The sequence below is a fragment of the Castanea sativa genome, chromosome 6 (genome assembly GCF_040712315.1).
Source record: "Castanea sativa cultivar Marrone di Chiusa Pesio chromosome 6, ASM4071231v1".
Lineage (NCBI taxonomy): Eukaryota > Viridiplantae > Streptophyta > Magnoliopsida > Fagales > Fagaceae > Castanea > Castanea sativa.
In genome coordinates, this window is record NC_134018.1 from 60,049,710 (window position 1) to 60,075,888 (window position 26,179).

General features: G+C 36.4%; 1 protein-coding gene across 1 annotated transcript; it reads left to right on the plus strand.

The window, feature by feature from the left end:
* Positions 1-732: 732 nt before the first annotated feature.
* Positions 733-22,720, plus strand: LOC142640384 (DExH-box ATP-dependent RNA helicase DExH6). Its single transcript, XM_075814443.1, has 14 exons — positions 733-1,167; positions 1,960-2,050; positions 2,347-2,659; positions 2,793-2,867; positions 3,114-3,158; positions 13,129-13,219; positions 13,338-13,396; positions 14,126-14,287; positions 18,162-18,214; positions 18,742-18,775; positions 18,908-18,997; positions 19,086-20,090; positions 20,752-21,837; positions 21,972-22,720. The coding sequence occupies exons 1-14, from the start codon at positions 1,038-1,040 to the stop codon at positions 22,425-22,427; spliced, it is 3,690 nt and encodes a 1,229-aa protein (XP_075670558.1). The 5' UTR covers positions 733-1,037; the 3' UTR covers positions 22,428-22,720.
* The last annotated feature ends 3,459 nt before the right edge of the window (positions 22,721-26,179 follow it).

Here is a 26,179-nt window from a genome sequence, read left to right on the forward strand (position 1 = left end):
GAACTCGAGTCTTAAAGACTTGATTTCCACGTGAAAAAATCATAAAACTCGAGGCTTTGTGGCTCGAGTTCAAAGAGCAAAATTGAGCATTTCAGACTCGAGATATTAGTTTCCTAAATAGTTTGGAAATGTTACTGACTACCAAAATTGTTTAAGACTTGAAGTGCATTTGGATACCGCTTATTTTGCTAAAAACTGAAAACACTGTAGCAAAATAAATTTTAAATGTGTGAATAGTGTCGTAGGACCAATTTTTAATAAAAAAGTTATTGAAAAAAGAGGTTTGTGAGATCTGTGAACAGTGCATGAAACTCACCGAAAGTGCTGAAACGTGCTTTTCCCAAAAAAAAAAAAAAAAATGCAGACATTGGATACCGCATGAAACGAATAATCCAAACGGATACTTGGTGTTCGTTTCCAATTTTTTCCAAAATACTATTGTACACTTGGTTTTTGCACACAATCGTACACACACTTTGCATAAGTCGCAACTTCAATGCAAAGTGTATGTGCGGTTGTGTGTAACGACTGAGAGAAAATCATGATTTCATTACAAAATGTGTGTTCACAGTTGTGTGCAACAATAATTATATATTTATTTATTTATGATAAATGTTGTGTGAAACAAGAATTGAGTCTGAAATAAACGTTATTATTATTTTTTTTTGTAAAATTTAAAAATCTAAATATAAAAGGGTGGAGGAGACCGAATCACCGAAAGACCGAATCACAGAAGCCGTTGCCAATAAAATGAGCAAGGTATCAAAAGCATATACTTAGGGCAAAAAAACCCGACACGTATACGAAGCAGAAGAAACCCCCAAAAAACCAAAACAAAAGAAGAAAAAAAAAAAAAAAGGGAAAAAGAATATGAAGAAGTAGTAGAAAAGAAAGAAAAGAAGCCTCTGAAAACAAAACCCAAAGCCTTCTCTTCTCTTCTCTTCTCTTCTTGCATTCTCTTCTTTCTCTGGGGGGGTCTACTGTTTTGGTCACCCAAAAGGGTCACCAGAGAAGAGGTTTTTTTTAGCTTTGTTAAGATGGCCAAGAACAAGAAGAAGAGAGTGTGGAAGCGCGATAACGTGGACGTTTCAAAGCTTAACATTGCTGAATCCACAACGATTCACATTACCCAACAACTTCAGAAGTTCTTTGAATCCAAGGCGGAAGGTATTCAAATTTCTTCTCAATGTAATTTTGGACACTGTTATGTGGGTGTTGCTTTTGCTGCTTTTTTATTAATTTATTAATTTTTTTAATGTATTTTTGTTCTCAGTTTGATGTTGGGTCTGGGCTTTTGATGTTTCTTATTCAAGTGTTTATGTCTGTTCATAAAGATATTCTAAATGCTCGTCAATAAAGACTGTTTTTTGGCAGTTTACTTTTGCCTAGACTTTTTTTTGTTTTTGGTGTCTTGAATCTTGGTCATGCCAAAGAGCTTTATTTTGGGAAGTATATAAAAGTTTGAAATTTGAGATGGGTTTTGCATTTATAACAAATGAATATTGTGTGGGTATTGATTGGTTCTGGGTTGAGTGTATTTGATGGTAGGTGTGAGTTTTGGTTGGTTATTATGGTGTTTTTCTTCAAGATGTTTTTGATACTTCATAAAGCTATGTGAAATTTTTTAGAAATGAGTGTTTTTAATTTGGCCTTTTGTTCTGAAATTGAAAGAAAAAGAAGGCATGAGAAACTCAAAAACTTCTATCCCCTCCGAACTGAATATGAAGACTAGTAGTCTATCTTAGTGAATGGATATGACTGGAATATACTTTCTAGAGAAAAAGAAAAGAATTGAGAATGTTGTTTTCTTCTAGGCATTGTTTTTTAGAAATTCATTTATACTTCCTGCATCTGCTATTGATCCTATTGCAAATTTGTGATCATTTTATCTCTTATATTAGAAAAATTATTACCAAGTATTTTTATATTATATTGTGGACTTTTGGATGTTGCATGCAGTTTACAAGTTTGAAGATAACCTGTCAAGCGATGAACGTGCGGCGGTGCATGAATTATGCAGGAAAATGGGTATGACGTCCAAGAGTAAAGGGTAAGGCTCTTAAATCTGTTTATACTGTATTTTACCATGATGAATGCAACATTCAAAATTAAAAGAATCTTACCTGCTGCTGGATATCCAGCTTTGCACTTTTTTTCAATAGTTACAATGTGGGGGAGGAGGGATTTGAACCTTAAACTCTCCATTGGAAATATTAGGAGGTGCTGTGCTACAAGGCTCTTTGGTAGCTTTGTATTTCTTATAAATAATGCATTCTTCCTATATTTGGATTTAGCTTGAGTTCTTTTGTTTTGATATGCTTTCTTTTGAACCTGTACTTTGTGTAGGCATGGGGGCCAGCGTCGTGTATCTGTTTTCAAACCTAAAAAGCAGGTTGCCGCCAGGAAGGGGCCGAACAATCTAACTCATTTGACATTTTCGGAAGGGGCAAAAGTGGTTTTACATGAGTTGTTTACTCAATACCCACCTGATGATGAAGAGGTGGACAAGGGAAAGGTTGGGAAGAAAACTGAAAGAGTTGATAAAATGCGACGGAGTAAAGTTGATATTTTCCTCAAGCCTTCAATGAGCAAGGCAGAAATTGCAAAGAAAGTGGAGTCACTTGCTTCCAAAATTGAGCGGACCGCAAATCTGAAACAGGTGTTTCTGACATTATGAACTCAGTTGAAATTTTATGAATATTGTTGGTTAGATGCTCTCTGTTATTTTATGGTTATAATTCTTGTAATGGGGAGTCTCACAGTGAAAGGTTTCCTGGATTTTGTGCATGCAGGTAACTGAAGGCAGGTCTAAGCTTCCAATTGCATCCTTTAGGGATGTCATTACATCAACTATTGAATCTCACCAGGTTATTTTAATAAATTACATCTCTTAAAAATTTATCTGCTTGGTAACTGGCTTGCAGATTGCATTGTGCATGACTTTATTGCTGATATTCCTCATATGAGTTAGATATATCCTCATCCCAATCTATTTGGGTAAGGTATTGGTTACTAGAAATTGTGTTTGTCCTACTATATTGAGCTGTGGTTTGGATTATTAGTCTTCAGACTGATGACTGAATGCTTACTGATTGTCACTTTTCTGAAAGCAGGTAGTTCTCATATCTGGTGAGACTGGGTGTGGAAAGACCACGCAGGTTACAAATTCTTCCTTTTCTTCTTTGTGGTATAATTAACATAACTTGTTTGAAACTTAGCCTTTAATTTAGTCCTTTTTGATTATATGGTTTATGTAATTACCCAATGCACCTTTGAGTTTTGTACTAATGTAATTGCACATGATGTGTGAAGCATTTGATCGTTGTACTTGAATGCTCATTTTTGTCTTTTATTTTATGAATAGAAAGAAGATTACAATCCAACAGTTGGCAAAATTTAAAGCGGGTGCACCTTTTAATCACTTTGGAAAACTGTAGTAGCTTTATTGTAGAAGAAAATCCTATAATGAATAAGGCAGCAACAAATTCACAAAAGAGCAAAATTAAGAATTGAAATTCTTCGAGAATCTTGTCTAGTTTTTACTTATCAAAAAAGAATCTTGTCTAGTTTTGATCTGTAGGCTAAATTAGCTACTGCTCAGTAATTTTTGTTTCTGCATTAGAAATTTTTCTGGTTTAGTTTTATTCTAATTTATAGAGTATTTCTTTTTTTATAGGTAACAAAACTTTTATTCAAAAATGCTGAACATCATGTTCACGATGGTGAACATTCTGATGAAGAAAAAAAAAATACAAGAAGATCAAAAACTTAAGCTAACAGAGTATAAGAATTCAGTAATTGAAATACAATTCGTAAAACCCCAAACACGCGCCCACTAAAACAAAGTACTGAAGAAAAGAGCTTTTAAGAGGTCTAAGGGTCTCTCATCATCTTCAAAGATGCATGTATTACATTACTTCCAAACCAACCACATTAAACATGCCAGGACCATATTCCATACAGTTGACAGGTGCTTTCCAAACCAATTTCTCCAAGAAAAGAGGAGAGAGCTAACTATCTTTAGCATTACCCACTGAATCCCGAATACCTCAAAAATTGCACTCCATAATGCATGAGAAAACTTGCAGTGGAGTAGAAGATGATCCATAGATTCCCCATCACAGCAACATAAACAACACCTATTAACCAAGGATTGACCTCTCTTTACTAGATTATCAATGGTGAGTATCCTATCCCTAACTATTGTCCATAAAAAGGACACCCATTTAGGCACCTTTGCACGCCAAATACACTCCCAAGGAAATACATCGGTGAGAGGACCAGACAACAATTTATAGTAAGAGCACACATCAAATACCTCAGTCTTAGTCAACGTCCAAGTCAAATTATCAACCCCCTCACCCCTCGGCATAGAGGAATAAGGAAACTCAATAAAAGAACATACAATATCCAGCTCCCAATCCTGAGAAGCTCAACGGAATTGTAAATTCCAGCTCCTACTTCCCCCTTCTGAAGTGGATACAATCAAGTCAAGAAATCCAGGCTTCTTCAGACAGAGAACAAGCAAATAAAAGAGGAAAAAGCTCCTTTAGAGGAGTATGCCCACTCCAAGGATCATGCTAGAAACTAATACAGTTACCCTCCCCCACATTATACACAATCTGTCCAAAGAACTTCTCTGCTCCTCTAATGCTCTTCCACATCCCACACCCATGAGTACCTCTTACAATTCTAGTGCACCAGCCTCCTCTAGCTTCACCATACTTGGTTGTTTTATCTAATTTATAGAGTCATGGGTAGTGTTTTTTGTAACTTTCCATGTTTCTAGATATAATGTACTTGTGGCCCATGGGTGGTATTATGGATTTTCATATGTTTGTGGCTATTTTTTTTAATAAGGGAATAATTTATTAGAATGAAGGATCGCCCAAATGCGAGTGTACTTAAAGAATTACAAATGGACACTATGAGGTCCAAAAAAATCGATAGAAACTACAAGACACCCCATCTAATTGAAGTACAATATTCAAACAAAGATCCCAAAAAGCCATTCTTTATATCTTGCATAGATTGCTCTTCGGTCTCAGAAGTCTAGCGATTCCTCTATCCCCATATGGTTTGCATAACAGAGTGTGGTGTAGCTTGCCACACAAGTCCTGCTAGGAGTTGGTTTAGTTGGCTATTTATATTGATCTATTCAATAATGGCCAATTTTATGAAAATTTTGCAGGATTTTTGCTTTTGAGATTTGCATGCTACAGTCTACCAAGGTTTTATTTGTAGGAAAACTAGGTATGATGCATGGATTATTTTCTCTTCAATTTACAGCAACTTTATTTCCCTTTAAACCCTAAGATCCTTTAAATAGAAACCCCAAATCACCCACTTTTCATGTCAACAAACCTCCCAATTTCCTTAGAAGTCCATATCCTATTCCTGGGTTATTGTTCACAGCCATGAAACAGCAGCCCAAACCTAAAATTTTCTGCTTTGTTTCTCCAAATTATACCTCTTCCTTTATCTTCTTAGGAGGCCTAAATCTCCTAGCTTTTACCAACTGTAATCCACCATTAAGCCCTAACCCCAGCCCTCCAAACTCCAAGATGCATGCTGTGAAGAGAATCCAGCAACTTGCCTCTTATTTCCAGTTGTTCAAAACTTGTTCATTACCAGTCTGATTTGAACTCGTAAACTACTTTCTATTCCCATATTTAGAAAGGGAAGAACCTATCCCAATTATTTAAAAAAAAAAATCCAATTAAGAAAGAAAGAGATAGAATTAGGAGACCATGGGGGATTTGATAGATCATTTTTTGCTACATTTCCCCATAGCACAGGAACTATGGAGTATCAAGTATGATCTTCTGTTTGGTTGGAATCAATTGGGTGATGCCACGAATGGTGATTGAATTTTTGGTGTATTGGAAAGGACATAGGGAAGGTGTGAAGGATTTTAAAGTTGGAAAGTTATTCCTCGATGTTTGATGTGGTGTATTGGAAGAGAGAGGAATGGATGTATGTTTGAGGAAACGGATACAACAATAGAGAATTCAAAGCATCTATTCCTAAGGATTCTCTTTGAGCGAGCATAATTAGGCGATGACCTCAGCCATTGAGTTTTCATGAACTTTTAGATAAGTTAAATTTTAGAAGTTAACATTTGAAACTGTATTGTAGGTTTTATTCTTGTATGCATCCTGTGTTGGTAAAACCCCGTTCTTTTTTGTTTCAATGAAATTTTATTACATATCCAAAAGAAAAAAGGAACCTTGGGGGTCTAACCAATGCGTTCTAGGAGTTTTACCTAGAAGAACTTTGATGGAGTTGCACCATTAGAAGAGCAAAAAATTTCGCTAATCAAGTTCTCATACTTATTGTAATACCACAAGCCTTGCTTATGTAGTAGTTAAAGTCCTGACTTAATATGGAAAAGTTAAAAACTCTTAGTTAGAAAAGGAAAGACTTTTAATAACTAAATATATTATTCTTACTTATAAAAAAAAATAACTAAATAAGACTCATACCCCCACTAAGCATCAAAAAGATGAATAAACTAGAACTTATCAAAAAAAAAAAAAGATGAATAAACTAGACTCATAAGTCAACCAACAAGACAAACTTTGAAACCAAGCGATCCAAAATTGTTAGTCTTCCAAAATTTTTTTTCCTTGTTAAAGAGTCTGCATATGAATATAGATATCATGATGTGGCTTCTACATTGCTTATTTGAAGATACCATACCTCATCATGTTTGTCTGTGTGTTGCTTGCAAATAATATTTTTTTTAGTAAACAAAATCAAAAGTAAAGGTTGATGGTTGTATAACTATGGAAATGAGCTTGGATTTTAGTTTAAAATAGGTATATGCAGTATCGTAATTAGAAAAAAGGAATATAATTGTGCTAGATTGGTGCTGTATGTGCAAAAGGCTGGGGAGATGGTTATTTATTCCATTGTTCTAATGTGAAAATTCATTTTAATAAGATTAGTAAAAGAATGTGTATAATGTGAAAATTCATGTCCAAGAATTAGCGTACTTAATATCTCTTTGCTGGTCTCTGGTAGACTCCCTATATACAGTGTGTTTCCTTTTCAATAAATACACTATTTATAAATAAATAAAATGGAAGTTGAGATTTTTGAGAACATGACGCATGAAATTAGAGCAACTTGGTTGAAATGGAGAAGTGCAATTTGGAGGGTATATGGGTGTTAGAAGTGCATTTTTTAATAGCTTGGAGATACAAAATGTACTCACCTTTTTTTGCTTGTAAAGTGAACATATATCTATACTTGTTCAAAGCGATTTGATATTCCAAACAAGAGGACATGTTACCAGGATTTGATTCATATAGTTTTATGTATGTAAATTATGATGTAATTTATCTCACATTGTTTTTTTTTTTTTAAGTTTCAAAATCCAAGCCTAAAAGGGGACCAGCTGTTAGCATTGTTTGTAGGGCTTTTGTTTGTTTTTCTCGTGCTTGGGGATTCAATTCTAGGGATGATTCCATTCTGTCGTTTTTAGACTCTATCTTCTTCTTTTTTTTGATAAGTAATAAAGATGTATATTCCAAAAAAACTACCTCATGCTGAAAATCATAAGGCAGATATAAAAATTACAGAAAAAGATGATAAAAACAGAAAGAAAAGATACTAATTACAAAGAAGGGAGCTAAAGAACATAGGAAGAGAATTACCAGGGGTGAGTCCCCAAGCTCTAAACCAATCAAAAAGGGAGCCACTGAAAGAAACCAATAACTGATCATCAGAACTTTCTATGTCCTCAAACGTCCTCCAATTTCGCTCCCTTCACAGACACCACATTAAGCACAGCGGAGCTAAATTCCAAATGCTAGACGAATGCTTTTCAAGTCAATTCCACCAACCAAATAGAGTATTCACAATTGATCTTGGCAAGACCCAAGAAATTCCAAAAGATCTAAACACCAAACTCCACAAACGGTAAGCCTTACCACAATGCAGTAGCAAATGATCCACCATCTCCCCATTACAACAATACATAATACACCAGTCAACAAAGTCCATTCCTCTACCCCTCAAATTGTCACCTGTAAGGATTTTATCTCATATAGCAGTCCACACAAAGAAAGAAACACGCTGAGGGGCCTTAACCTTCCAAACACCTTTCCAAGGAAATATAATGGTCGAGGGTCCTCTTAATTTATTATAAAACGATCGGATATCAAAATCCCTATTCTTTGTCAACTTCCATCGCATACGATCTCCATTCTCAGTTAGAGGTAAATTAGAGCCCAAAGTATGGAGAAATGCATCCACAACACCCATTTCCCAATCATTTGGTCTCTGAATGAAATGAACACCATTGATCTGTCCAAAGCTTCACTCTATCCCCCACTCCTACCTCAAACCGAATATTTTTACTAAAAACTTCCCAGTTCATTCGGATGCTTCTCCACAAATCACACCCATGTACCCCTCTATCTAGCTTGGAAGTCCTTAACCCTCCCGCCCCTCATTCAAACCATTTTCCTAGTAAGGCTTTATTAAAAGTAGTTAATTTCCTTACTCCTAACCTACAATTTTCCAGAGGTGCACACACCTTATCCCATCCCACTAGATGTGTCTTGGAGTGCCCCACAAAAAATCCCGTTGCAACCTCTCAAAAAAATTTTTTTTTTTTGATAGGTAAGAAAAATTATATTCAAGAAAATTGCTAGATGCAAAATAACATCAGCAAAATAGAAGAACAAAAAGGAAGGAAAAGCAAAAACATAAAAAACATAAATTACAAAGAAAGAGAGCTAAGGAAAAGAGGAAGAGAGTCACTAGATGTGAGTCCCCAAGCTCTAGCTTAATCAAACAGGGAACCAGAAAAGAAAGCAAGCATTTGATCATCGGATCTATCCAAATCTTCAAACGTCCGCCAATTGTGTTCCTTCCAAATGCACCACATCAAACACAATAGAACTAAGTTCCAGATGTAAGAAGAATGCTTCCCCAACCAATTTCACCAACTAAAGAGAAAATATGACACCGTACATGATGGAACCCAAGAAATCCCAAAAATCCTAAAGACAAAGCACCACAGCCGATGAGCCTTTAAAAATATAACAACAAATGATCCACTGTCTCACCACAGCAACGACACATAATGCACCAGTCGACGAAGTCAAAACCTCTAAACCGCAAGTTATCTCCTATGAGGATCCTATCCCATGCAGCTGTCCAGACAAAGAAAGAGACACGGCGGGGTGCCTTAACCTTCCAAATGCCTTTCCAAGGAAAAACAGCAGAAGAAGAATCATGTAGCTTATGATAATATGAACGGATTGTAAAATCCCCATTTTTTGTCAACTTTCATTTCACACGGTCACCATCAGTCCCTGAAGGTAAATTGGATGCCAAGAGACGAAGGAACTCGTCCACCACATTTGCCTCCCAATCATTAGGACCATGATTGAAGCGAACATTCCAAATTCTCCTATCTCCTGCCCCTTGACAAATCAAGGAAGACTCTACGGAAGCCTCTTTGTTTGTAGCAAAATTGTATAGGACTGGAAAAGCCAATTTGAGAGGAAGATCTCCACACCACTTGTCATTCCAAAATTTCACTCTATCCCCCACTCCAACCTTATATTGGACATATTTGTTAAAAACTTCCCAGCCCATCCGAATACTTCTCCACAAACCACAGCCATGGCCACCCCTTCCCAACTTAGAGGTCCACCCTCCCCACTCTTCCCCAAATTTCAAAGCTACCACCTTCCTCCAAAGCCTATTCTCCTCAACCCCAAAACGCCAAAGCCACTTTCCTAGTAAAGCTTTATTGAAAGTGGTCAATTTCCTAATACCCAAGCCACCTTTAGCCATAGGCATGTACACCTTATCCCAACTCAATAAATGTGTCTTAGTGCCTCCCCAAAGGAAGTCCCTTTGCAGCTTCTCAATTTTGTTTGCCACATGTGTAGGGATGGTGAAAAGAGATAAAAAATAAGTGGGGAGGCTAGATAGAGTGCTTTTAAGCAATGTCAGCCTACCACCTTTTGATAAATACAATTTTTCCACCTTGCTAGCTTCTGTTCAAATTTTTCCAAAATAGGGTTCCAAATAGAGGTTGACTTATGGGAAGCTCCCAACGGCATACCCAAATAAGTCATTGGCAAGGCCCCAACCCTACAACCCAAAATCTCTGCCAAAGCATGCACATTATTTACCTCTCCTATAGGCACCATTTCGCTTTTAGCTACGTTCACCTTCAAGCCAGTCACAGCCTGAAAACAAAGCAGCAGTAGTCGAACATGAAGGACTTGCTCCACCTTTGCATCACGAAACAAGATAGTATCATCCGCAAATAACAGATGTGAAACACATTCCCCTCTTCCCCTCTTCCTCTCCTACCATCCGCCTTAAAGCCACTAAGTAAACTTGCTCCCTCCATTCTCTTCACTATCTTACTAAACACCTCCATCATAATTAAAAATAGAAGGGGATACAATGGATCCCCTTATCTCAAACCTCTATAACTACCAAAGTAGCCAGCTGGGGACCCATTGACCAACACAAAAAACTGCATTGTGGAGATACAGGTTCGAATCCAGCTACACCATTTCTCTCTAAAGCCCATTTTCTTCAACAATTTCAAAAGTGCCTCCCAATTTACATTGTCATAAGCTTTCTCAATATCTAACTTACAAATCACCCCTAGAATCTTACTCTTCGTTCTGCTATCAACACACTCATTGGCAATAAGAACTGAATCGAGGATCTGCCTACCTCCCACAAAACTATTCTGAGATTCAGATATCAGTTGATCTAACACCACTTTCAATCTATTTGTCAGGACCTTGGCCAAGATTTTATATAAACTCCCCACCAAATTGATAGGTCTGAAATCACGAATGTTGGAGGCATCATTCTTCTTAGTAATCAAAGCTATAAAGGTAGCATTAAGTGATTTCTCAAACTTACAGTGTTGATGGAACTCTGTAAAGACTGCTAAAATATCTCTTTTTACTACTCTCCAACAGTGATGAAAAAAGGCCATAGGAAAGCTATCTGGACCTGGAGCTTTATCCCCTTCCATATCTTTGACCACTGATAGAATCTCATCCTTCTCAAAACTCCTCTCCAACCAGCCCCTCCCCACCTCCCCTATTTGATCAAAATCCAGTCCTTCCACAAAAGGTCTCCACTCCTCAGACTCTTGAAATAGGGTTTTATAAAATTGAACTACCTGAGCGACCACTTCCGCTCCATCCTCATAAATCATCCCATCCACTTCTAAGATCCTCAGATGGTTATACCTTCTATGAGAATTGGCCATCTTGTGGAAGAACTTTGTATTATTATCTCCCTCCTTAATGTATAGCATCCTCGATTTTTGTCTCCATGAAATCTCCTCTAGGGAAAGAAGATGCTCTACTTGCGATCTCACTTCAACTTTCTCCTTTCTCTCCATCTCATTGAGTCCAAGAACCCCTTCCTTAGCGTCTAGTAACTCTAGAGCCCCCAATAATTCTTTCTTCCTGCGCCCAACATTGCCAAACTCTTGGCGATTCCACTGAATAATGTTTTCTTTCAAAACTTTCAATTTTTTAGCAAACACATAAGTACCCGAAAAAGAGTGGCGATTCCACCATGAATCTACTCTATCAACAAACCCGTCCGATTTCAGCCACATATTCTCAAACCAGAAGGGGCTTTACCCCCTCATCATACCCCCTGCCTCCAAAAGAATTGGGAAATGATCTGAAACAAGTCGTGGTAGAATCCGTTGGATCACATCCGGGAAGTGTTGCTCCCAGTCCTATGACACTAGAGTCCTATCGATCCTAGACATGGATGGTTGTTCAGTACCACTAGATCATGTAAAACTCCCTCCCTCCAATGGCAAATCTATCAAGTTTAAATCTTCAATAAATTCAAAAAACTTTTCCATAGCTGGAGTAAGCCTAGACCCACCCCTCTGTTCACTAGGAAAACGAACAACATTAAAATCCCCAAAACAACACCACGGAACATTCCAATAATGCTGAATACCAACCAACTCATCCCACAAATCACCCCTCAAATTATTATTGTTCGGGCCATACAACCTTGAGCATGCCTAAATAAAACCGTCCTCCACACCTTTCCACTGAATTGACACTGAGAACGAGCCCACCAGAACCTCCAATTTTTCTAAAACCCTCCTATGCCACATGATCAAGACCCCACCAGCCATCTGATTAGCATCTAGAGCCACCCAATCCGCATACAGACAGCCCCAAATGCTACACACAAGCTATCTATCTATGCCTACAAGCTTTGTTTCTTGCAGGCATACAAGATCACACTGCTACTCCCTTAACAAGTTTCTCACTACCAGACGTTTCTGGGAGTCATTCAAACCTCTCACATTCCATGAAACTATTTTCAGCTTTGTAAATACTTTTATGGCCCCGCAATTGTCACTACCACACTTCCAACACACTATCTCACATCATAGTTAACTGTTGAGATCAAATTCCTCAACTCTCTTTTCCCTTTACCCGTGGAGGGTGCTACTTTTTGGAAAGCAGCTGCTTTCTTCCGCTGCTAGTTAATGACCACCATCTCCCTTTCTAGCCTTTGAAGATAAGCAATACACAATTTTATTGGATGCGTAGGGATTGTAAAAAGAGATAAGAAGTAAGTTGGAAGACTAGCTCTATCTTGTTGTACATAATTCCCTCTGTTGTTGTTTTTGTATATATTTTTTTCTGTACATATGTTTTTTGGCTGCTTCGTGCTTCTTTTATGAAGTAGTTTTTTGTTAATAAAATTGTCTTACCTATCCCACCCCCCCCAAAAAAAAAAAAAAAAATCCAAGCCTAACAGGTAAGCATGATCTTAGCCTACCATCACTGACCAGCCTAAGTTTTTTTAATGGATCTTTAGTTGAGTAGTGGACAACAGAGGTTAATGTATAGCAGGCATATATTATATAAAGAAGAGATAAATTATCATTATTTTTCAAATTTGTTGGAGTTTATTGATTTCTTAAATTTTAGATGCTTGATTTTGTTGTTGGAGTTTATTGATTTCTTAAATTTTAGATGCTTGATATATATATATTACTTTATATATTAAAATACAAAAATATTTAAATTTTCAATTTTCTTGGTGTTACTTTTACTAATATTCTCATCAAACATGATTCAGGTCCCTCAATATCTTCTAGATAATATGTGGGGTAAGGGTGAGGCCTGTAAAATTGTGTGTACTCAACCTCGACGTATCTCAGCGACATCAGGTGTGCACTCTTTGCTATGGCCTCCAAAGTGCTTAGTTCGCTTAGTTGTTATATACTATTTAATTTCTCAGCTTAAGGTGAACATGATTTTGAAACTCTTGGTAATTTTTGTATTTAGTTGCTGAGAGAATCTGTTACGAAAGAGGAGGGAATGTTGGTGATGATGTTGGATACAAGGTAATGTTCACAACTTCTCTTAATGTACTGGGATGCCCTCTATCTTTGTATACACTTAAATACAACCATTTTTAAAACAATTTTGTGGAAATTTGCATAATGAATATTTTTTAAAATATAGTTTTCTTTTCTGAACTGCATGCTATTGATACCAGCGAAGGAACTTTATTTTTATTTTTAGGTTTTTGGGTCACGTAAGATCAATTGTATTAATATGAAATTTACAAAGAGTAGAAAGGGGACAACTAGAGTATACCAGCTAGATACCCATATGTTCCCTAGCAAGATTAAGAGTAGAATGAATCTATGAAATTACACAAATTTGATGGTCCATCCAAAGACATTCAAAACAAAATAATTAGGTTGGGAATCTGCTGCTGTGGATTTTGCATAATGGCAAGTTACTGTTTCTTTCTTAGGAATAAATATCAAAATATGATATCTTGATTTTTCCGTATGTAATTTGGTATGTAGCTTACTTAAGCAGTAGCAATGGAATGTTTACATGGATGCATAAATGTACTTTATCTTAGTACAAATTACGTATCCTGGGTTTGCACAACAAATATCTGAAATTTATTACTTTATTGCTATTTTTTCCACCTCTTACATCTGTGACCAGAATTATTTAGTTTGATTTCTCATATCCTTTGTTTATTTATTTATTTATTAATATCTTTATACATTGAGCTATTACAGTTACTAACTGTATTTTTGTCTCCATGCTAGATACGATTGGAAAGCAAAGGTGGGAGGAACTCGTCAATTGTGTTCTGCACAAATGGGATTTTATTGAGGGTGCTAATTTCTGAAGGGGCTGGTAGGTCAAAAACCGAAGGTGGAGCAAAACCTGCAAAGCGAGAGATTTCTGGCATTACTCACATTATCGTGGTATGTATCCTTGGTTAACTAGTAGTTTCTCTCAAAAAAAAAAAAAGGTAGTTTCTCTCAAAATAGAATACATGAAGTGTAAGTTTGTAAAAGTAGAAATAAAGATGAAGGGATTATAAATCTTGATTTAATAATTCATAAGGATGGTGAGATTGAAGAGGATGTGAATTTTAGGATAAGAGCACAATGGATGAAGTGGAGAAGTGCATCTTGAGTGTTGCACCTTAAGTTTTTTTCCTTCTTGTTGTTTGTTGCTTTTTCTTGTGTTCACCATCATGAACACCTTGTATTTGCTTTCTTCATTTTTTCATCTTGATTAATATTATTCTTATTACCTATCAAAAAAGAGAATAACTATTAAGTTAAAAGGGGCTGTTTTTCCAAACATCGAGGAAATATCATTGTAGTATAACCTGTAAAAGATCGTCTTCAAAGCACATAAAGGATTGTGCTTTGAAGCGCGTAAAGGATCGTCTTCAAATTCATCCTAGTCCTCTAGGAGCCTTCAAACACTCTATGACTACGCTCCCTCCAAACGGTCCACATAAAGACTGTGCAGCATAACTCATTGTAGGAATACTGTGTCTAGTAAACCTCCCCTTCTAGCATGCCAACACCTCAAAGACTGTGCAGCATAACTCATTGTAGCCCGAATAAACAGATGCAGTGTGCTAAAAGGCCTCCATATATCTACAAGGGGAAAGATTAAGAATCCAAAAAATCTGATAAAGATGCAGCAATGATGCCTACAAGAGGCAATGATCTCAAAAAGAAACTCTTCAGCCTGTTTTGAGAACACTCCACGTACCACATTCATGAAAGGCCACATATTTCTTTCATACCATATTGTCCATATAAGGCACAACTGCGCCATATTACAAGCCATATTGCTTTGATGATGTCCATGTGGTATTGCCAAAAAATGTTTTGTTTTGGGGAAATTGCTCTTTACTAGAATCCTTGAGGAAGACCAAAATAATAAATGTTGTAAAGTTCCAAGGTATTTCGAAAGACCAAAAGCAATAAATGTTATGCAGTTACAAGATATTTTTCAAGTGAAGCTCATGCAGTTTAGTATGAATATATTTTTCCAGTTTCTCTCCTCAAGTGAATGGTTCGTTGAGTTCTACCTACTTCCTTATTTTGCATTTCTCCTTTTTTTTTTGATAAGTAATGAAAAATATATTGATATGAAAGAAGTGTCACCTAAGTATACAGGAAGTATACACCAGGGACAAATTACAATCAAGCTCTTTATTTTGCATTTCTCCTTTATTACTATCAACAAAATTTCATATGCTGCATCATGCCTAGTTAATGAAGGGTCCTAATCTGGGTAAGCATGTTTGTTGGGAGTGTTTGGCTTTGTCTTGGTAAAATTATCATCTAGACTGGGCAAGTTGCCTTCTTTGGGACACAATGGGTCATGCCAAGCAATGTGGAAAGCTTGGTGTATTGTTGGAGTTTTTGGCTGGAAAAATGTAATTCAGACATATGGAATATGGTTCCTGGTTGTTTGAAGTGGATTGTTTGGACGGAAAGAAATCGGCGCTCTTTTGAGGATACCGAGAAATCCTTGGTTCAATTACAAGCTCTATGCCAGAAGACTTTATTTGATTGGTCTAGGTGTTGGGGCTGCTCGGATTGCTCCACTATCGTCGAGTTTATTTCTTCTCTTAGTATTGCACTTCAAGTTTTTTCTTGTTCTTTGTTGCTGTTTGTTTGTTTGTTGCTTTTCCTTGTGTTCACCATCATGAACACCTTGTATTGGCTTTCATATGTTTTCAGTTTGATTTAATAATATTCTTATTACCTATCAAAAAAAAAAAAAGTTGTCTTCTTTATTTATTTACTCTTTTATTGGCTGTCACTGTTTCCTTTCCATTTCATTTGTGAAAGGTTCTTATCGAGCTAGGTGTACTTGGAGTCTCTTAGACTATTAGCATCTTGGCCAAGTTGTATCATATGATGGAGAGTAACATTTGCTATCAGCTAATAATAATCCTACTTCCTCCTTCTTCAAGAATGGACTGAGGATGGGTCCATGAATTCAAAACCCACTGAACATGTGTAATATACTGATACAAAAAGAAGAAATCAAAAACTGTAAGATGGATGAAATGCTGTGTAAAGAGAACTTTCTTTCAGAGAGAAACTTGGGGTAGCTTCGAATAGTTGAAATTTTTTAGACAGTAAATTGTTACTGGGGGAAAAAATATGTAGATATGATTAATGAGACTGCAAATACTTTTGATATGGCATTGGAATTTGTTAAGTTGATAATGTTTGACACTGTTTCCTTCTTACCTTTTTGTGTACAATGATGACAAGAGTGACGAAATCTGAGATTAGGTAAACTGTAGTGGTAAGGCATTTGACTTGATGGTGACATGTGACACCTAGATTTCTTAGAAAAGGCTTCTATTTTGGAGGAGACTAGCTAAAAGAGTAGCTAATGTGGTGTTGTATAGACTCACATGAGAAGGGAGAGATTTGTTGAAATTTTCAAGTCAAAGTGGTGTAATTGATTAACTGTTCAAGTCTCACATTGGGTAGTATTGACAAAAGTGAGTAGTTAATTGATTTGGGCCATGATCCCTCATTGTCTCATGTGGGGTAGTTGGTGGGAAAGGAATGTTCATACTTTTGAAGGAAGTGACTGATCAATTCATGACTTGAAGTTGTCTCTCTTCTAGACCTTGTTCGAGTGGACAAATACTTTGGACTTCTAATTCTTTGGCTGGTTTGCTTGATAGTTGTAATTTTCATGCACTGTAGCTTTGCTGCACTGCTGGTTCCTTAGTAGTTAGTACACTGCCTGTGTGCTTTAGTTCCTTATTTTTATTCAATGAAGCATTATTTACTTAAATATATTTATATATCTAGGATGCACTAATACTCTATTTTTGCTCATGTACGCGTATTCGATACGTATCGTACTAGTATCACACCGGATACCTCTAATATACACACCCAATTTTTATTTTTTATTTTTAAAGTGCCAATACATCTAGGATATGCCCGTGATACGGCTTGGATACTGTTGTAACCCAACCCCCGATAGTGAGAGATAGCCTAAACTTGTAAGAATTTTATTTATATTTTTTATATATTGGTTTCAATGTTAAACACTTATTTAGTTATCTTTTATTTACTCTTTTGAATCTTGGTTTGTATTCTAAATATCATTTAAGTGGCCATGGGTTCACGTTATTATCGATTATTGCTCTTAAATTGATATATGCTTAACAATAAAAAAAAAATATTAATAAGTAATTAATACATGTATCCATGACGTACGTGTACCCTAGATTTTTCAAGAAATGCTGTATCCTCGTACTCGTACTCATACTTGTATCGTATCCATACCTGTATCCATACCCATATATATATATAATTTATTTATATTGTTGGAAATTAATCCATTGGTTCAAGCTTTTATTCTAAGGTGATGTTCCAATATCTTATATCAGATGCTTACAAAGAGACCCTCCAAGATGTTAAGTTTCAACTCTCATAGACCCAAGAACCCAACAATGATCATTGTTTTAATATTTTGGATATTTCGATGCTAGCTTAATGTAGTAGTTGTGGGCAATATGCTAGACATGTAATCCTCAAGGGTTTTTTTATTGATGGCTTTCAAGTTTTCTTATATTTATGTTCCCTAGGATGCTTGTAAGTGGTAATTGGAAGAGAGAGAGATGGGAGAATAATAGACTATCACCGGAGAGTGGTGGCTTTGTGTACATATATCTATCATTAATTAAAGTGTAAAATACAAGATTGCTCCTCGCTAATGCCTAATTCTCTTAACTTATCTGAATTCGAATGGTTATGTAATGTTTTCAGTGACCTTGGTTTTACCTTGCAGGATGAAATTCATGAAAGGGATCGCTACTCTGATTTTATGTTGGCAATTCTCAGGTACTCCATACTTAGGAGAAACTCGCTACAAGTAAACATGGATGTGTGGCTTGTAACATGAATTGAAAATTAAAAAAATGCATTTTTTTGGTTAGTTAACTTTTAAAATGTGATAAGGTTGCTTCATGAAATGTGGCATTAAGACATCAATATCTGATACTGAGTCAATTATCCAATGAATAGAAGTAGTTCTGTGTTTTTGCTTTCATTTTCTTTTTTCAATTTTATTCTTCTTTGATTGGTATGTGACTCATGTTCCCCATGGGATTTGAACCCATCACTCTAATTCTGTGGGGTTGGAAGTGCCATTGAGAAGCTTGCTGCATCATTGCATTCATCTAGGATTTTTTTTTTTTTTGGGTGTGGTATGGGAGATTTTTATTCTTTTCAAACTGAATACATAATGGACAAAAGAATACAGTTGGTAGGCATAGGTTTCAGCTTTGTTTTCATATTTATTAGATGGTAATTTTCTTTTGGTTTTTAATTAATTACTCTGGTAACTCTTTTTATTTATTTATTTGCAGAGACTTTCTTCCTTCCTGTCCTCATCTGCGTTTGGTTAGTTCTAATTGTATTTCTTTGCATTGAATGTTATATGGTTGCTTCCTATTTTATTTTACATTTTAAAATCTTTCCTGTTTGGGACCTCTGATTTTATGAGGGATTGTCTTATTGTATGAAAACCAACAGATACTTATGAGTGCTACTATTGATGCTGAACGATTTTCGCAATATTTTGGTGGCTGCCCAATCATCCGTGTCCCTGGGTTCACTTATCCTGTAAAGACTCTCTCTGAGATTGTTAGTTTTCAATGTATCTTGTGTTGATTTTAGTTGTAATACTTAGCATTTTCCTCCCCTTTTGCAGGTTAACATTTTTTATTTGGAGGATGTACTTTTGCTTCTGAAATCAGTGGAAAATAATAATCCTGATAATACTTTAGCGATTGTCCCGGGTGAGGACTCAGAGTTGACAGAGGAAGAAAAGCTTGCTTTAGATGAAGCCCTGAATCTGGCTTGGTCAAGTGATGAGTTTGATCCACTCTTGGAGCTGGTTTCTTCTGAGGGTACCCAAAAGGTGTTCAATTACCAGCATTCTTTGACTGGGCTATCACCATTGATGGTATTTGCTGGAAAGGGTAGAGTGGCTGATGTTTGCATGCTCCTGTCTTTCGGGGCAGATTGTCATTTACAGGCCAAGGATGCATCTAGTGCATTGGAGTTGGCTGAACGAGAAAACCAACAGGAAGCTGCTGAAATAATTAAAAAACACATGGAAAGTTCCAATTCCCACTCCATCGAGGAACAACAAATACTTGATAAGTATCTAGGCAAAATGAATCCTGAACTTATTGATGTTGTTCTTATAGAGCAGTTAATACGGAGAATATGTACTGATTCACAAGAAGGAGCAATCCTTGTTTTCCTACCAGGATGGGAGGATATAAATAAAACTCGGGAGAAACTGAATGCATCTGCATTTTTCAAAGATACTTCCAAGTTTATGGTATTATGTCTCCATTCTATGATTCCATCTATGGAGCAAAAGAAAGTTTTTAAACGTCCACCTCCTGGTTGCCGGAAAATTGTTCTTGCAACCAATATTGCTGAAACTGCCATTACCATTGATGATGTTGTGTATGTTATAGACAGTGGTCGTATGAAGGAGAAAAGTTATGATCCATATAATAATGTATCAACCCTTCAATCTTCTTGGGTCTCAAAAGCAAGTGCAAAGCAAAGAGAAGGACGCGCGGGCCGCTGTCAACCCGGAATTTGTTATCATCTCTACTCAAAGCTCCGAGCAGATTCTTTGCCAGAATTTCAACTCCCTGAAATTAAGAGAATCCCAATTGAGGAACTATGTCTGCAGGTACTCTATTCTCCTTCTAATGACTTCCTGTTTATGGGCCATAGTTGTTATGGTTGATAGTTGTGTGATAATCCTTGTGACTGTGATCCAGATTGTGTAAACCTCATTTGCAGTGCATTTCCTATGTATGTTTTATCATATCAGTGCAGACAAGCAGTTTTTGGATTAAAACCAATTAGGAAAAAATACATACACCATTTGTGGTTTGTTTCCCTACTGTTCTACTCATCGATGTTCATCCATTCTCAGTATAATTATCATTTTAAGATATATACACATACCACTGACATGCTACAGTAACCCATTTAGTATTGCAAGGTGAATTATGACCTGGGTAGTGACCTAGGTCTACGCCCAATATATCTATGTTTTAGGCAAAGCATTGTATCCGATTCCCATACTTGAACTGTTTGAGATAATATTGTTATAAGCAGGCTGGTGCCTCAGATACTTGGAACTTTATTAGAGTATGAGTTTCCTCTGTGGTTATAAATTTCTCTCTTTCTTTGATGGAAGATGGTGAATTTCTATTGATGAATATAAGAAATGCCTTTTCCTCTGCTTTCTCAAATGTTGAACTTTCGGAAATGAAGCAGTGCTAGTTTTGATTAGTGTAATATCTGTGATGTTTTATTTTGTTAATTTTGTTTCTCATATACAGGTGAAACTGCTCGATCCAAATTGCAAGATAGAAGATTTCTTGAACAAGACATTAGATCCTCCAGTTTTCGAGGCCATACGAAATGCAATTTTAGTTCTTCAAGATATTGGGGCTTTGTCAGGTGGTGAAAAGCTTACTGAACTTGGGGAAAAGCTTGGTTCTCTACCTGTGCATCCACTGACGAGCAAGATGCTTTTCTTTGCTATAATGATGAACTGCCTTGACCCAGCATTGACTCTGGCATGTGCCTCTGACTATAGAGATCCATTTACTCTTCCCATGTTACTGGTAGATAAGAAAAGAGCTGATGCTGCTAAATCTGAGCTTGCATCATTGTATGGTGGGACTAGTGATCAGCTAGCAGTAATAGCAGCATTTGAGTGCTGGAATAATGCAAAGCAGAGGGGCCAAGAGGAACGGTTCTGTTCTGAATACTTTATCTCTAAAGGCACTATGAGTATGTTGTCTGGTATGCGTAAGCAGCTCCAAAATGAACTAATTCGGAATGGGCTTATTCCCGATGATGTTTCCCGTTGTAGCTTGAATGCGCGTGACCCAGGTGTACTCCATGCAGTCCTTGTGGCTGGTTTGTATCCTATGGTGGGAAGATTGCGTCCACCTCATAAAAATGCAAAACGATTTGTAGAGACTTCGGGTGGTGATAAAGTTCGTTTGCACCCCCATTCCACTAATTTTAAGTTGTCATTCAGCAAAAATAATCATTGCCCTTTGATTATGTATGATGAGGTAACTCGGGGAGATGGAGGTATGATCATAAGGAACAGTACTGTGGTTGGGCCACTCCCATTATTATTGCTTGCAACAGAGATTGCTGTTGCTCCAGCAAATAATGACGGTGAAGATGAGGAAGATGACGATGATGACAGTGATGGACATGAAAGTGATGAAGATGGAATGGATATTGATAAGAAATCAGTTGGACGACAGGAAGAAAAGATCATGTCGTCTCCTGATAATTCAGTGACAGTCATTGTTGATCGGTGGCTCTTTTTTGGGTCTACAGCACTTGACATTGCTCAAATTTACTGCTTGAGAGAGCGATTATTAGCAGCAATCTTATTTAAAGTAAGTACTACCATTGTTTGTACTTCTGGGTGTTAGTGAATTATACGTTGCCCTTTAACTAATGCAGATGAGTTTCTTGAGTCCTGTAATCTTTTGTGATCAATTGATTTACCCTTTGTTTTTTTTTTTTTTAGGTAACACATCCAAGGACTGATCTTCCTCCTGTTCTTGCGGCCTCAATGCAAGCTCTAGCCTGTATTTTATCTTACGACGGGCTATCTGGAGTGTCATTGCCATCAGAATCTGTGGATTCACTGACTTCAATGGTAAATGCTACTGAGATCGACAAGTATTCCCCAGGGAAGAAGAAAGAGATGGTACAGAATCCAAATGGGTTCCTAAGATCACTTATGCCTCAAGGCACACCCAAGAGGTTTCCTTGCCATCATCACAATGCTAAGGTACCTGCATCAAAGGGACCAACAAATTTGGGTGCTCCATCAAGTCACAATGTTCGGCCGCCACTTAATTCAGCTGGCATGAAATTTGCACCACAGGGTTCCAGATTAAATGGGGATGGTTTGGCCACGCAGTCACATGGTCCTAGGGGAGACTCCCTTAAGCGGCAGCGTGAAATTGGGTTTGGATAGTGGTGACAATTAGTCAAAACATTGAGTTTGATAGGGACTGAGATGGTTGTATGAAAAATGTTAGGGATAAGGGGTAGTTCAATTAGGTGGAGACTTTACTCCATATATATGAAGCAAACATCTCTAGGCCAAATCTCTCACCTTCCTTCCCTTGTGACGGAAATCATTAAAAAAAAGGTGTTAAAAATATGCCAAGATAGCAAGATATACAATACAGATGTTTTGCTCAACATTTTTTAACTTCTGTTCTATCCTTTCAATTTAAAAATAGAATGTTAGGTATATTACCATGAGTTATATGTGGCTTCTATTAATTACACAATGATAAAAATATTATAAAGCGTGAATTGAGTCAAATCTCCTAAAATAATAGTAACATTTCCATAAGACACGTATAAGAGCAAATAAATTATTTCAATTTATTACTTACTAGTAATGAGCAAAGGATGATGTAATGTGAGAAGGTTATATAGAATATTCAAAATATTTTAAAGTAATTACATCCAGTAGTGTTCTCGATAACAGAAGAGGTTTTGTTAAATTAATGATGTAATGTAATGCAAAATTAAAGGGATGAATAATTTAGACTATAGAGGAAAATAGAAATTAGTTATTACATGGTGTAATAAGTTGATTATTTATTTAATTATAATTTTTGTTACAATTTTTTTTTGAGAATGATTTTATTTTTATTTTTATGGAGTTTGAGATGACATAAATATTTTTTAATATCATATTAATGTTTATTTTACTTAAGAAAATATCATAGAAAATTTAAGATGTCACATTTATGTTATTAAAGTATGATAGGAGTAGGTTAAACATTTTGTGAATATAGTAATTGTAAGTGCACAATTGCACCTGGCCCCAAGAACAGTTACGGGCCCAGGCCCAATGAGCCTTAAACAATGTAATTTGTAGAGTGTGGGTTTGAAACCCAGGTTAGAAGCGTTTGAGGATTAAACAGCAAGCTAAAGATGATAAAGACTAAAAAAAGAAACAACAAAGAATGCTCTGAACCAATCTGCCCGGACATAAGCCGAGAACTGTTCTTATATAATTTCTCTCTCTTTTTCTCTTTCTTTTTGGTTACAAAGAGGGAGCTCCCTTTTTCTGTCTTAGATTGCTCTTTAAATACTACTCTTTTGAATACTTTGTACACGTGTTGCTTTACCTCCCCTTTAGCCTAGATATTTCTTTTCCCAGTGCCTTTGAATAGTAACCAGAAGTTTCTCTTCCACTGTTTAGGTGTCACTTCCCCATCAATGCGGCCAGAGTGGTAGGTGCAGGGTCTTTAATGTGGAGGTAGCAGCCTTTATCTTTGACATTTCTTCAATACCAGTACTTCTGGGGCATTCTAGGGTTTACCCCTTTTAACCATTGGCCTTAACCGTGTCATCCCCTAATTTTTATTACGAAACCCCGAGTTCTTCGGTGTCCGTCCGAGGGTAAGTTCACCCTCGGCTGGATCCTCGGACCCTCGGCGTATGGGCCGACCCACAGTACCAACAAATTCTAAACCCAGTAGCAGGTCGGCCTTCCTTAACACGGCCCAAAAGGCCCACATTCTCATCAGGATCTTTTTACCCCCACAGTAATATCATACCAACAGAATTTTATTATGATCCAAAATATGTAAAGAAGGTGAGGTGGAACCCTAATTGAAAAATTACTTTAACAAAATGCCACATGGCAACATGTTTTCCCACGAGGTTTTTGTTTTCTTATATAATTTTTTTTTTAAAACCATATATATATATATATATATTGTGTTTGGGAACAAGCCCACTACAATTAATTGTTTAGAGACGGGTATAGTGGATCACCACTGGGGTTCCTTAACTTATTACCTATGAGGTAAAGTTGGGGAAGATAGCCCAGACAAAAGATGAAGAGAATTGAATGAAAAGTAAATTAGAAGTCTGCATTAATGTTTCCTCGGTCTATTGAGGAAGCATTGATGTTCCTTTAAACAAAAAAAATTTGAGTAATTTCTCCCTAATTCGCCTTGCCCATCCCTATTCAATGAGACTTCCCATCCTTTTATAGTAGCTTGCCTTTCATCTTGGCCCTCCAACTTGAGAGTGGTAGATTTCCCCCAGATACTTGTCCTGTCCCTTCATTGGGGGAAGTGCCAGGTGAGCTTTAGGCTATTCAAACACTATTTAGGTGTCACTTTCTCCATAAATGCGACTATATTGGTTAGTGCAATGCATTTAATGTGGAGGTGATTAAGTGTGTGTATTTAACAATTAGTTTGTTTCTAAAAAAAAATTGTAGAGGTGATCGGTGTTTCCTTAATGGTCTCCCCTTCTATTCCCTTTAGTACCTCCCCTGACTGCCTGCCTCAGTTCGAAACCCCCAGATAGGGATGTAACTTCTCTCCTTCCTCAGAGTGCAAGGGACTCCCCCTTGACCCTCTCCCCTTGGCTAGGCCGACTCTTTCTCGTCTACCCACTGGGTCCATACGATCCTTAGACGTGGCCCAGTGGTGGTGCTGTCCTCAAACCCTTACATCTATATATATATATATATATATATATATTTACTTACTTATTAAAATATTATGCCTCACGAATTGAAGTGATTCTTAATTTTTATATTTCAAATATTAAATAAAAAAAAAGTCAACAAAAATAATTGTAGGTAAATAAATTTACAGAATATGAATTTGGCGAGGAAGAACTGCCATCAAAATGTGTGGAAAGCGAAGAAAAAGAGAAACCGCTTGATTATAAAAGAGTTTTTTTTTTTTTTTTTGAATATATAACCTTAAAGAGTTCAATATATTGGTTAGTCAAAAGTAATGAAATTGAGGGATAATTATAACCTTAAAGTATAAAGCTTCCATGAGCCCTGAGATATGGTCAGGAAAAAATGCACAACAATTAAATTGTTTCATATGCCATGAGATATGGTCAAGCACTAACAGCATTAATTTGAAATTTCAAGAACCAAAAGGACTTACTTAATAAACTTAATGTATTTATTTTGGTCTAAATGAACTTGTTAGGACCAAAAGCGCTCCCTTAAATACTAAACGAGCTTGAATGTACAATTTGGAGCATACCCCTTTGCTTTCATTATGTTATTTTCTTCGTATACCATTACTTACTAAGAGAACTTTACTAAGTAAAAACTAAAAAATAATTGTAATATTACTAATTATTTATCCTAAATTATGGGGCATTTATAATGTGAAAGTAAAATAATAAAATTTTAGAAGTGTCCACTTCTAATAATTGTGTTCTTTATCATCAAATCAAGATATCAGTCGACAAATACTTTACCATTTAAGTTAACTGAAGCCCATGTACCCTAATTTAAGATTAATTTACCTATTAATATATTAATAATTCAAACACTAATTTGGACAGTCCATTGAACTTTACAACATAAATACAAAAATGGGAAAATTTCAATTTAAAACCTATATGCTGTAGGGACTAACAAATTAAAACACATAGGATCCGTTTGGATACAGCTGAAAATTGAAAATACTGTAGCAAAACAATTTTTAAATGTGTGAATAGTGCCGTGGAACCCATTTTTAATGAAAAAGTGGCTGAAAAGTGCGTGAACAGTACTTTGTCCCCTAAAGCTGAAACGCGTGTAGGAAAAAAGAAAAAGAAAAACGCCGACGCCAGCTTTTCATCTGTATCCAAACCAAGCCGTAGTATCAAAAGGTAACAAAATATTAGGGCTTGTTTAATAAGAGATTTTTAGTAATGTTGTTGTTCTTTTGTGAAAAT